Source organism: Empidonax traillii, unplaced genomic scaffold (assembly GCF_003031625.1).
Source record: "Empidonax traillii isolate 1590-97213 ecotype Southwest subspecies unplaced genomic scaffold, ASM303162v1 scaffold386:size1297806, whole genome shotgun sequence".
In the NCBI taxonomy this organism is placed as follows: Eukaryota; Metazoa; Chordata; class Aves; order Passeriformes; family Tyrannidae; genus Empidonax; species Empidonax traillii.
This window is the reverse complement of record NW_020955579.1, coordinates 268,137-280,440: the sequence shown is the minus strand read 5'-3', so window position 1 is coordinate 280,440 and position 12,304 is coordinate 268,137. Positions and strand designations below refer to the sequence as shown.

The following is a 12,304-nucleotide window of genomic DNA, read 5'->3' as shown; positions in this document are numbered from 1 at the left end:
ATTTTTAAATTCCCATTATGTTCTTCCAGCAGTGTGAATGTGCACATACTCCCTATGTCTACAAGCAATGTAAATGTCTTTTCACACAGCCTATCGTATGACACAGTGAAATTCTGCTCATTACCCAGCTGATATCTATACTTTGAAGTGGTCTTTTTTAGGAAAAAACAAGAAAGCCAAAAACCTTGTTCAAAGAACTAATTATAAGGGCCAGATTCTGTATTATAATGCACAAAAGTGAGGACAAGTTGGTTTAAAAGAAGAGAGACATTAAAATATTAGCTTAACGATGTAGCAGTGTTTTTCATACAGGTGGCTCTAAAGTACATGTAACTGGGTTCACACAAAATACAAATCTATGTTATTTTAATATGTCTATATTAGTTCAGTACAATCATGTAAGGGTGAAAAACGGTCCAGACTTTTGTGCAATTAGCTATAATGCTGACTTTGCTTTTAGCCGTAGCAGCTTTAAAAGTGAACCTCGTTATTTTGCGATCACATTCTGCACGGTGCACTACATAGTGAAGGCAATCTGCAACAATTGGTATCTCTTGTGTTTTGTTATGGTTTGTCCTAGTGATGTGATTTACTGATAGGATCACTGCAAACCCCAATACCTTGCAATGGGTGGAGCTTATTGGAATACCCACATTTGAGGCTACAAGTACCGTTAGCGCACACATTACTTCAATGCAAAATCCACTGTGAAGAAATAAAAAAAAAGACAGATGGAAAACCTGTAGTAAAAGAGTTATATGCAGGAAATCCCATGCCATGCACTTATCAAGAAAGTGAAGTATAAATGATGAATGGTGCGCAGCCTCTGAACAAGGGAGAAATGTTACCCGACCAGGTTCAAATGGCACCGTCAGAGGAAACCAGGTTCTTCCTTGCAATCATTTGCTTTAAAATTGATGCCATGTTTTTGTAAGTGCTGTTTTTCTTTACCAACAGCTATGGAGTTCACACTATGTCCAATTCCAGTGATTTTACCGTGACAACTCCAAAGCATTTTTTTGGAAGCCTGATTATTTTACAATGTCGCTGGCACGACTGAGATGCGCCGACGCACCTCTGCCTAACCATCCTCTGTCAGCGGCTGTTTTCCCCTTGCCATGCCATTATCCCTGGCTCGAGTGGCACAATTTTAAGATGAACAGTCCAGACTGCCTTGACTGCAGTCGCTGGGCAAAGGCATACCTTGCAGTGTGTAGTACTGACAGGAAGTCCAACATTGGAAGCTACCACAACTGTGAACGCCGAAGCCAACTCAATAGTGAATCCACTGCAGGAAGCATAAGAAAACACTTCACAATCACTCTTTGCATCAGCTTGGACTGATACCATGCAGCGTGCCAAAGTCTTACCCGTTTCTTCTTTCGACTGTCTTATCTCCAAGTGATTTTTGTCATACAAATAAGTTAAGAGAACAAGGAAGGGTTGAATAATGGGAACGGCACAGGCTAGTCATCTGCAGTAACCTGGCTGCACGGCTCATTGCGTCAGGGACTTTTACTCCTCAACGCTGCAGTGAATCATGCCTAATTAGTAATTCGGTTAAGCACCAGCAGAGGTCGAGTATGCATTAAGGATGAAAATTACTGTAATAAATACATATGGTTTTAATAGTCAGAAGCGCACTGGGAAAGCCACTGTAATCTTGCCATTTCCAAATGCACCTTCTGCCATATTAATTAGGTCATCAGCAGAAGACTGTTCACACAGACCTCTATGCCTCAAACACACTCAGTATTAGTTTACAGGGTTATCTTTTTTCCCTTTCACTCTTTCTTTTTCTCATTCTTTCTTTCTCTCCTCTTCCTTTTATTTCTTTCAAAGTTTTTAGAAGGATGGAGAAGTCAAAGCAAGGTTATCATTAAAATCAAAGCACAGCAGATCCAGCAAACTTCATTACAAACAAAATACTGGAGCAGCAATTCCTCAGACTGGTTCACACACCAAGTTCAAACAGCCGTAATGACACCTGTGGACCTACCTTGATGGTGTGATTGGAGTGAGGTCTTTACCCATGGTCTGGATAACTCTTCTACCCCAGACCCAGAGACCCACGCAGATCCCAACACCTCCATAAAACAGCAGCCAGATGGGAGTCGACGCTTCTTGCATTACACCACCTTGCTCGTAGATAAGCCAGAGAGCGACGAGGGGACCGATTGCATTGCTGGAGAAACAGAAGTACATCACCCGAGTTATAAAAATGCAGATAATTGCCTTGAAAGAAGTCTCTTATTTTCTGCATTATTTTAATTCACCGTGCATGCAGCGCTGCTCTGACTTGACCCAACAGGCAACACCCTTCCTCGCTTGGAAAGGCTAAGGCAGGCGACTCTCATCATGTTGCTTTTTCAGTTGTCACTTCATCACTGATAACTAGGGCGAATCCTGAAAGGAATTCCTCTTTTACAAATTGTTTCCTGAAATGTCAGTCAGGAGCACCTCATTATGTCTGTTCTGTGACAAAAATCATTATTTTCAGTGCTGCACTGAAACTATCTCAAAACTTACCAGTTCAAGAGCTTTCCATCTTTAAAATTCAAGTACCAAATTAGCTCTTTTTGTCAAAATAGAGAAAACGATGACTAAAATTACCACTACAGACAAGAATATAGAAATATAATCTAGTTTGACAGCCAGTAAAGTTTGGGATATGATCAGAGTGCAGCCAGGAAGGTGACTTAGGCCTCTTCAAACATGTCGTAGAGCTGGACTGGATCAGAGAGGACCCTTTGGTGACACAGATCTGGCATAAGGTCTTTTTTACTACTCTGCTGCTGCTATCTAGAAAAACACTGAAAGTCAGCCACACTGAAGTCCCCACTTCTAATGTGGGCCATCTGAAGTTGGTGACTGGAGTCTCCAGTGCCTGGAGTCATACTTTTGACATTGTTTATTCTAAAAAAGCATGAGAGTTAGAAGAAAAACTTGAAAGCTGGTACCCAGTTACTTTAGAGGCTAAAGTACTAAAATGCAGATAAGAATTTCAACAACCCTTTTTTGTTCAGCTTTTTTACTAAACTGAGTAGCTGCTTGCCTGGCTGAGCAGCATTTATCCGCTCCAAAAAAGCATATTTAGTGAAGCAGCACTACATTTATGTCTAAATAATCATGAAAAGAGCAGAGCAAACCTGACCGATGTCACTCAAAACACCTGAAAACCATCAGGAAGCACCGCTCCTTGTAAATCAATAAGGAAAGCAGGTCACAGTGAGTACTGCAGGCAGGACCGATGGCCATGCTCGCCCTGGAGCCAGGACCAGCTAAATTTAGTTCCTGGTTCCACTCCAAAACACACAGATGGAGTAAGGGCCAGTTTTAATGTCAAATGTTATGCAAACCAAGCCATCGTATCTGCCAGTTAATAATTTACTTGAATCCCATCTTTACCAAATACAAGGCGCTAGGGGCTGAGTGGTGATTGCCAAGAGATGAGGGTCCTCAGCATTGCAAAGCTCGGCACATCTAAGCAATACAAGACCTTCCTTCTTTCGTCTGATCCTTGGGAAATTCAGCTCTGAACCCTTGGAAGTGGTCCTGGAGCATAGTAACTAGGAAGGACTTTTCCCTTGTAAACACACATAACAACAATCAAGCTGCAAGGAAAATGAAAATATTTAAAAATGTTCTTTGATATAACAAAGAATGAATAATTCTTACAGATTTTGAGGAAGTTACTGAAAATAAATTAGTGGGCTACCATGGATGATAAAATCCAGAGGGTTTGAATACTCTGGGTAATACAGTGAAGAGCTAAATACACTTTAAATAAAGAGTGATTTCCATGAGCAAAAATACTTTAAAATTCTGATCTGTTACTGTGTCTGAGCAAGCATTTGATTTGTCAACTTTTTGCGAGAATGGAATCACAGTATGTAAAAAGTCCTTAGGGCCTAAATGCAAGAATTATTTTTCCTCCAAAGAAGAAGAGATTCTTGATCAAAACATTTCTAATATTTTTGAGCTGACCTGTAACTTCTTCTCTGGTGTTTTCAGGTGTGGATTAAGTTACTTGCACATTTAAATATCTTCTTGTGCACAGAAAAACAAAGGTAATGCAATGGACCTTCAACTGACGGGTACAGAAGGATGGATAAAGGCAAATAATAAAACACTGATCAGATGAATAAAGGGAAAACTGATCATCCCTTTTTTTACTGTGCTGTATGACATGGAAACAACCTCCCTGTTGAAAATAACAGGCACATTTGGAGCAAGCTCAGGCACTGATTCCTGACTGTTGTAAAGAGATTATGGATGGATATTTGTAAGTCCCAATGTAAATGGAAAGACAGAAAAGGCTTCAAAAACTGCAGCAGCAAACTATGCTCTTCTGTATCAAAATCCGGTTTTAATTATTTGCAAATGCTACACCTCTGTGAATCTAACTAAGCTTAATCTTTGAAGAAAAGGTTATTTTCTTATTTGTGGCAATGAAGAACAAGGCAAAACTCTGCTGGCTTATGCTCAGCCTCAGAGGATCTGAGTGGCTGATTCTGCCCAATAGATCAGAAGAGGTTACACTGATGCCCACAGAAGCAGCATTTCCGATACCTTCCCTGTAAGACAGTGAAAGCAGAAGAGCACTGGATCCATATATGTTTGGAAAGGCAAAAAGGTAAATAACCTCATTTCCATTTGTGGGTATCTGCATCACTGGTTATCTTTACCAGAAGGATATCTCTCCCTACAAATCATGTTCAATCTGACTTAAATGTTCACCTCCTAGGGACTGTGACATCTCCCAGCCTGAGCATCTGAAAGTGGCTACCAACAGCCACCAAAACCTCTCCAATCTAGCACCATCACGGCTCTCCAAGGGGCTCCTTCAGCTTCTAGATTTGTTCAGCAGGTCCAATCCCAGGGGCCTGTGGTATCACTGCTTCCTATGCCAGTGGAGAACAGCTCTAGAGGAAGCCGTCAGGCCTGTTCCACCACAAAACTGCCAAAAGCTCACAATGAATGGGTCTGAGTCAGGCACTGCAAAGACCACGATCTTGGTTCTGCACAGAAATAGGAGGCAAGCAGTCCCAACAGGACAATAAGAGTGAGTAAGAGAGAAACAACACACATTATAAAAAAAAAAAAAAAAAAGCACTGTTAGATAAGAGGTTTGCTTTGAGACCTTCTGCAGTTAAAGATGTCTCCTACAGCTTAGTGACTAACCAGGTGAACCACAAAGATGCTGGCTAGACTGGGATGTGGCTTTCACAGTATTTCCCACCAGTTCTATCTCATTTGACTCAAGACATAACTAGCAAGAAAGCAGACCTCAAATCTTCCATGCATTCGGCTAAGACTCAATTCACAAGTCTATTTTCAAGTGACTTTCTCTTATTCTCCCACGTAGGTTTTTACTTGCCTTAAGTAACTCTCCTTTGTGCTGGAGCTCCAAGTCTTATTCATGGTAGTTTAGAGGAGAAAAAAAAAAAAGCCTGAGATGGTCAGCCAGGGGCTCTGAACCCCTATCCATATCTATGTATACGTAAAACTGCTCTTAGGTTCCTGTGAAATGAAGTGCTTTAGAGTATGTTGCTGTATTATTTAGCTGTTGGATTTAAAAAGCAACACGAGCTGCTCCTGCCATGGTATTTCTTTAATTTTGTATGCCTAATACACACTTTTCCACTGAGCACAAAAGGATGGCCACTGCAAGCTAATTTTAGGATGAATTTATGAAACGTTATGGCGTAAGAAACCTACCTCCTGAGTCTACCTGTTGTAAAGTGTGCTTTCCACATCCAGCACTTTTCACCATCTCTGCTGGCCTCCACCAGCCGCGGTCACTCGCAGGGCACGGGACTTTGCAGCAGGGGCGGTGCATACAGGGGCTGACTGCCTTCCCCAGAGGTGCAATGCAGGATTAAATGCCATCTATAGTAATACTTGTACTTGCAGACGCGTGTCACAGTGGTTCAGCAAAGTGCTGCTTGGTGTTTCTGAAGTGCTGCCTGACCCCTATGATGATTTCTCTCTCTCGACTAACGTGAATTGGCACAACTTCTCTTCTTCTGCTCGCTTGTGCCAGTTGAGAATCTGTCACGCACCATTTATAAAACTGTTGTGAAAGATAGCATTTGACAGTGAATCTGAACTATAAATAAAGTTGGCTTCTCCTCTCCCCTGTGAGACAGATAGTATTACCAACAAAAAAAAAAAAAAATCCACACCCCACATTCAGCTATCATGAGACAGGCTTAGAAATGACAGTTTCCCATGCACGCACAAACACAAGTAGAAATTTTTAGGTACCTTTGGGTCACAAGTCCAAGCCCTTCTCTGGAGGAACAAGACTAAAACTTTTTTTAAAATTTTATTTTTATAAAAAAATTAGGGCTTTTTTTTCCCAGTAAGGGAAGGATGCCATCAGCTGAATGCTCTGTTGCCAAATCCCATCAAACTTGTCAAAATATTTTACGAAGTAGCAACATTGCTGCTACCTCGCTATTATCTGGGGGGGAAAAGTGAGCTGCTCAAAAAGAAAATCTAACTGTATTTGAAATCTACTCTCTGAATATGCTTTGTTAATCATCTACAGACTCCTTGATGACCATGCTTTGATGCTCTGCTACCTGAAAAAGGAGATTGTCCTTTAGCCACTTTTTCTAGTGGAGTGAAATAACCTTTTGAACTTTTTTTGAAAAGTACATTTTCACCAATTAAAACTGAATGACGACCAAAACAGCCGTTTAAGAAATCAGTATTAGGTGTCCAATATTACAAACAAAATTGCAAAATCTCCAGCCTTTTATCAATTTCTCAAGCCAGGATTTCACAAACTTTCCACTGGGAAAATCAGTGGGACGGATATTTCTGAATAGGCTGTAGTTACGCCATGAGACATCACCCAGTTGAGTAGGGGTGCAAGTAAGATATGCCTGTATGTAGCAAGAGAAAGAAAATACATCCTGAACTCCAGACATCTCAGATTATCAAGAGAATTTAATCCTAGCTCCAATAACCAGACAGTTCTGAAATAGTGCACATACCATAGCACAGGAAAAGTGTGCCACAGAAGTGCCCCTAGGAAGTGCAGGCTTTGGGCGCGTTAATGAGTCAGGGAGGATACATTTTTAATCCTGCAGCTCATTTCTGTGCAACCCAAATACTGCCCCTGAAACCCCAACTCCCTGGATCCTGGAGGGTTGGGTTCATCCACCCTCACACCCACCAGCATCAGCTTTTTGCCTGGCAAACCCACTCATGGGCCCTGCCCACAGCAGGATGGAGAGGGATTCCTGTGTCCACTAAAGCCCCGTTTCTTGCTGCTCTCCTCTGTCTTGCACAACAATAATGCCATGTACCTGCACAATTAAGGACTCAAGTGAAGATTTATATCTACCTGAGACACAGGCTGGACTCACAGGATGGACTTCTCTTAAAAAGGGAAGAAATCAGCTATCAGGCTGCTTTCACTAATCATAATTGACAGATTAGCTTCCTAAATATTCTAAGTGATCTCGACTGCAGCTCTCAAGGAGGAAATAAAAAATACTCAATTTGTAATCCAGTCTTATTATAGCTCCTTTAGACTCCTTATTTAGCCAGAAGGCTGAATCCCACTAAGCTGTGTGCAGTGAGATACTGGCAAGGTTCCAGCTCTTCCCTTCTTTAATCCCATTGCATTTACTTTAGGAACAGGGGAAAAAGGTGAATCCTATTGCTGTTTGTGTGCTCTGACCTAAAACTCCAGTGAAGTCTGTACAGAGGTGAGAGGAGTTTCCTCTGCCTGTATTTTGAGCAAGTAGGTATTTCCTAGTTTCACTCAAACTGCTTTGCTTAAACAATTAATTCCCTGGCTGGTAGCAGTTCAGCTTCCCTAAAACCAGTCAGACAACGTGTAGAAATACTTTAAATGTAGAAATGTTTAAAAAATACTAAACATTTTTTAACTATAGTTCTGAAATAGTTTTAAATCCCGTGGTCAGTAATGCAGTCTGTATCATTTAGCTTATGAGAGCCATTCTTTGTCAAATTTATGCCATAAATCTGTAAGGTATGGCCTGCAAACTCTAACACGAATGACCCCTTTATCCTAGTATCTAAGCATGAATACGCAAGGGTAGTCCTGAAGTCCTCCAAGTGAAATTTAATTAGAGCAGACACATTCAAACCATTTATGCAGCAGGAACTCAGGAAAACTGAGATCCCCCCCGTGCAACGTCTGCACGCAGGTTTCTCCTCCCTACAGCACATACCAGGCAAACCTCAGCACCGCCTGCACCTTGGCACGCACAGACAGGAGTGGGTGGCACAGGCCACGGTCACCGTGTTCAGCTGGAGCATCCTCCTGCCACCCTCACAGTGATAAATCAACCTTCCTCCACAGCCGGAATCCAAGAGCACAGGTAGATGCCTGCTCACACAAGTGAGGGCACGCAGCTCCTTCTGACATCCCCGGGGTTTCTCCCGTGACAGCAAGAATGATGGCCCGAGGGAGGGTGGGAGGGGACAGAAGAGGCTACCCATTTATAGGGGAAAGAATCTGTACGAGAAAAGGCTAAACACGTGCACGGACAGGTGTTCAGGAGCACAAGGCACAGGCTTTTTTCAGAGCATAAACAGCAGATTTTAATCAACAAACCTCACACTGACCTACAGCATCTTTCTGTGGGTCATCCTTTTGCAACCCATTTGATTGCAAAAAAAAAATCCTTATTCAAGGAATAACAAGCTAAAGAGATCGACTGAGTCAACAAAAGCGTCTTCCCATTTGCTAGGATGGGGCTGTGGGTCCAACGCACTGTTTGCTCATCGCTTTCTCATTCCCAACCCAGTAGCAAAGCAGCCACAGCCACTGCTGTGCTGAGCACCAGAGACAGCTATGGGGGTTAGCAGCCCTCTCCAGCCATGTCCAAAACAGCCTGCCTAACTGCCCTTGTTTTTGAGAACAAGTCAATTCAGACATACTTCCAGACTTTGAAACACAGCATAAACCCTACAATTTCAGCAACTCTCCTGTTATTTGTCATTATACAGGTAGGCTGCTGTGTCTGCAGTGCTGAGCCCCGGGCCATCACAATTCCTGCTGAACTAGCCTATATTAGAAAAACAAGCTCAGTCCAACTCAACCATAGGTGCATATAATCCCCGCCGGGCCAGCAAAGCCCAGCCTCCCGTCCTCTCTGGAAAGCTGGCTCTGAACAAGCATTTAGGAAGCTGGCAGTTCTCCTTGTGTCACGCTCCTGGCCCAGGTCTTTTTTCCATCCTGGCCTTTTTATTTTCCCATTGCCCTTGCAATGACCTGACATGCTCCCTTTGTGCTCGGGTGCTGAGCCAGTGAACCTGCTCACTTGGCACCTCTAATTAAGTTAAACAAAAACATTTTCTTCAGCAGTTCTGTCCCAACACATTTAGTCGGGATTTTAAATTCTTTAGATTTCATTCAGTCCATGTGCATGATGGTGTCACAAGGCTCTCGGCCCGGCTCAGCTAGTCCCAGCCCTGGAAGAGCTCCAGCACCCTTGACACAGCGCATATGAGCTTGGTGGCAGGGGGGCACGAGGGATGGTCTGAACAAAACAGTCACCCAAATAAGGAGTCACCATGACTCCCCGTTTCTTTTAACACACAGCTGCCCCGGCCAGGATCCCTGCTGATGTCAGCCTAAACATGAGCCCTGACTGCTACAAACATCAGTTCCTACAGCAAAGCTGGCTGGTATCATTACGATGTTAAAAAGCACCATCTTGGAAGAAACTGGGGTCTAACTCCCCCATGAGTTAGTTATGAGTTAGTTCTGCAGCTGAGGGCAAAATACTTATTTAACTCTTACAGGTCCATGGGCAATCCTGGACAATGAAACAAGAGAGATGTCCATGTGATGTTTCGTTCGGTAAAGTGCTGTCCAAACTATATGGGGCACTTCTGATCCATGAAGTTTTTCTGAGCTCCATCACAGTTTCAGTCTGTACTGTATGCCTCATGCTTAAATATACTCTAAAACAGGTCATTTGTTTGCCTCGCAAGTACCTGCAGTTTTTAAGTTTCATATTAGCTTCCTATTTTTCTCTCTTTGCTCCTCTTATTTGCTCCTGTCCCTTCAAGGAATACCAAAAAACAGCCTGATGGAAAATAAATGGAAAACATGGCACAAGAGTAAGTTCCAGGAGAGCAAAAGAAAATGTAGGAGACAAGTCCAAAGAAAAAGACGTGGACAGTGGAGGTGCTGCCCTAAATATGAGTGAGGAGCTTTAAATGCAGAGGAAAGCTGGATTTTAGTAACAGGATTCAAGGATGAGGAAGAAAAATAGAGAAGCAGCAACTAGAATGAGCAGAAGGGAAGCAAACAAAGGAGGGAGATGAAAAGAGAGCAGCCATCAGTGGATGGACTGCCAGGGCTTACTTTCTTACAGAAGTGTGAACAGAAAGCCGTGCTCCTAGCTAGATTCTAGTGCCTTATTTTTAAAACAATGTGTTGCCTTTCAAGCTCTGCAGACCTTCATGCAACATGTGGAGGAGCCAAGAGCCCAGTAAGAAGTCTTCTGCTCTGCTAGACGAAGACTGGAAAAATGTCTCTGCTACACAATCCACTGGATAGATATCTGCATCCCCTGAGTGCTTTATCTGCTATATCTTTTAGGCATAGAAAGGGGTCTTTAACTTTTATTGTTCAGCTGGAACTCAGAACAGTCACAAAGGATGTGTTCCTATCTAGTTCTACACCCATGACCATCTTCTTGCTTTTCTACCAGCTTTGACAAAATGAAGCCAACTTGTTCTTTAGTTTTGCAGTATATGAACTCAGGTTAAGAAGAGTTTTTTGAATAAATACCATTTAATAAAAACACATGTTTCCTGGCAAAATTGGTAGGATTACCAGCAGGAGTAGAGATCTGAAAAATACTAAAAAAATATGGATTTTCAGGAAAGGATACTGCCAAGGTAACAAGGCAGTCCAATTACAAAATTCTAGGGGAATTAGGCTGTAAGATGCAACAAAGAATAATGCACAGAGTCTGAACTTTGTTCTTCATCCTGGCCAGCTCCTGCCAACATCAAATCTGATTTCTGAACTGACTGCATCCTTACAGATCACTTCTACCAAACTCTGCTACCCCTGCCTCCTACAGAACAGGCAAGTGATGCTTTCATAAAGGTGTGAGTCCTTCAGGAGTATGTATAAGCATCACCTGCAGGGAATAAAGGAGCTGGGGCACCTACTGAGGTAGTCTGTGAACTTTCTGCAATGGTATTTCCCAGGGTACATTACAAGAAATATCATTGGTGTTTGTCCTTATTCCTATGTTCCCTTCAGCACGTGCTACTAGCCCCCACGGGTCTTTGCTCTTGGCCAGCGTGCTCAGAGCAGAGGTCCTTAACAACAGAGACCATTCAAGAGGAAAGAAAGTTGCACCTCTGATCCAGAGGATGAGGGGACCCTGGACTCCTTCCCGGAGTCAAACCCCTGTGGATACGAAGGGAGTACAAGAAGGCTCTTCAGAAAGCCCTATTCTGAATTCCCAGGACACTGGCTGGATGGGGAGGGAAGAAATATGTTTTTAAGCATTTTCAAGATGAGCAGTGACTTAAATTGGGTGGCTGACAAGAGCAACGAGCAATAACTGTTCTCCTTGCTGAGTTGGACAGCGTTTGCCCAAATGCCTAAGGAGGGCGATGAAAATCATGAACTCTTTAGAGTCCCATTACAAATGCTGAAACCAACACCGCCAGGGCACAGCTAACACAGAAAGGGTTCAGAGGGAAGGGGACTCAGTAGAGCCCCAGCTACAACCCAAATAAGGACAGCTGCTTCAACAAGCAGCTTGAGTGAATTTCTCAGGGGACCTTATCATGATACTGGAAAAAGTGCTTATTAAATACCAAATGGATCGCTCCAGGCCTAGGGAAGAGGCAGTCCAGCCAAATCCTTAAGGAAAAATATGCAGTGTTCCCAGGGACAGAGCAAAACCACCCAAATTGCTCTCCAGTCACAAACCATCAAGATGATGAGGTGCAACAGAGCCCTGCAGATGAAACAGTGCTACAGGCAGATGGGCAATATGAGTGCAGACGAGGAAGGTCAAAAATGCCTCATCCTGAGCCTACATCCTACAGTCAAAACTCTTGTACTTTGTGGAGTGAAACAGAGACAAACCTTCAAAATGAAAGAGGTTGGCAAATGAGTGAGTGAAGAGACACTATTTTGCAGGGATCTGACCAGATGATGGACGACAAAGAGGAGCAGATAAACATTTCTGAGATCAACTTCAAGACTGTCAGCTGCCTGAGTCAATATGAACAGGACAGAACAACTCCTGAAGGATGATGCTTTTCCTTTATTCCT

General features: G+C 42.9%; 1 protein-coding gene across 7 annotated transcripts in view; it reads right to left on the bottom strand.

Moving 5' to 3' along the window:
- The window catches only part of SLC20A2 (solute carrier family 20 member 2), a 58,184-nt gene that overhangs the window by 6,125 nt on the left and 39,755 nt on the right, over nucleotides 1-12,304 (bottom strand). For 3 of the 7 annotated variants that reach the window (XM_027893324.1, XM_027893322.1, XM_027893323.1), the window contains 2 exons: nucleotides 2,000-2,185; nucleotides 1,204-1,288 (listed from right to left, as the gene is read on the bottom strand). In XM_027893324.1, coding sequence (XP_027749125.1) covers nucleotides 1,204-1,288; nucleotides 2,000-2,185 — 271 coding nt within the window. Of the gene's footprint in view, nucleotides 1-620; nucleotides 706-1,203; nucleotides 1,289-1,999; nucleotides 2,186-12,304 lie in introns of all 7 variants that reach the window. The other 4 variants (XR_003572320.1, XM_027893328.1, XM_027893326.1 and 1 more) reach the window with 4 other exon arrangements.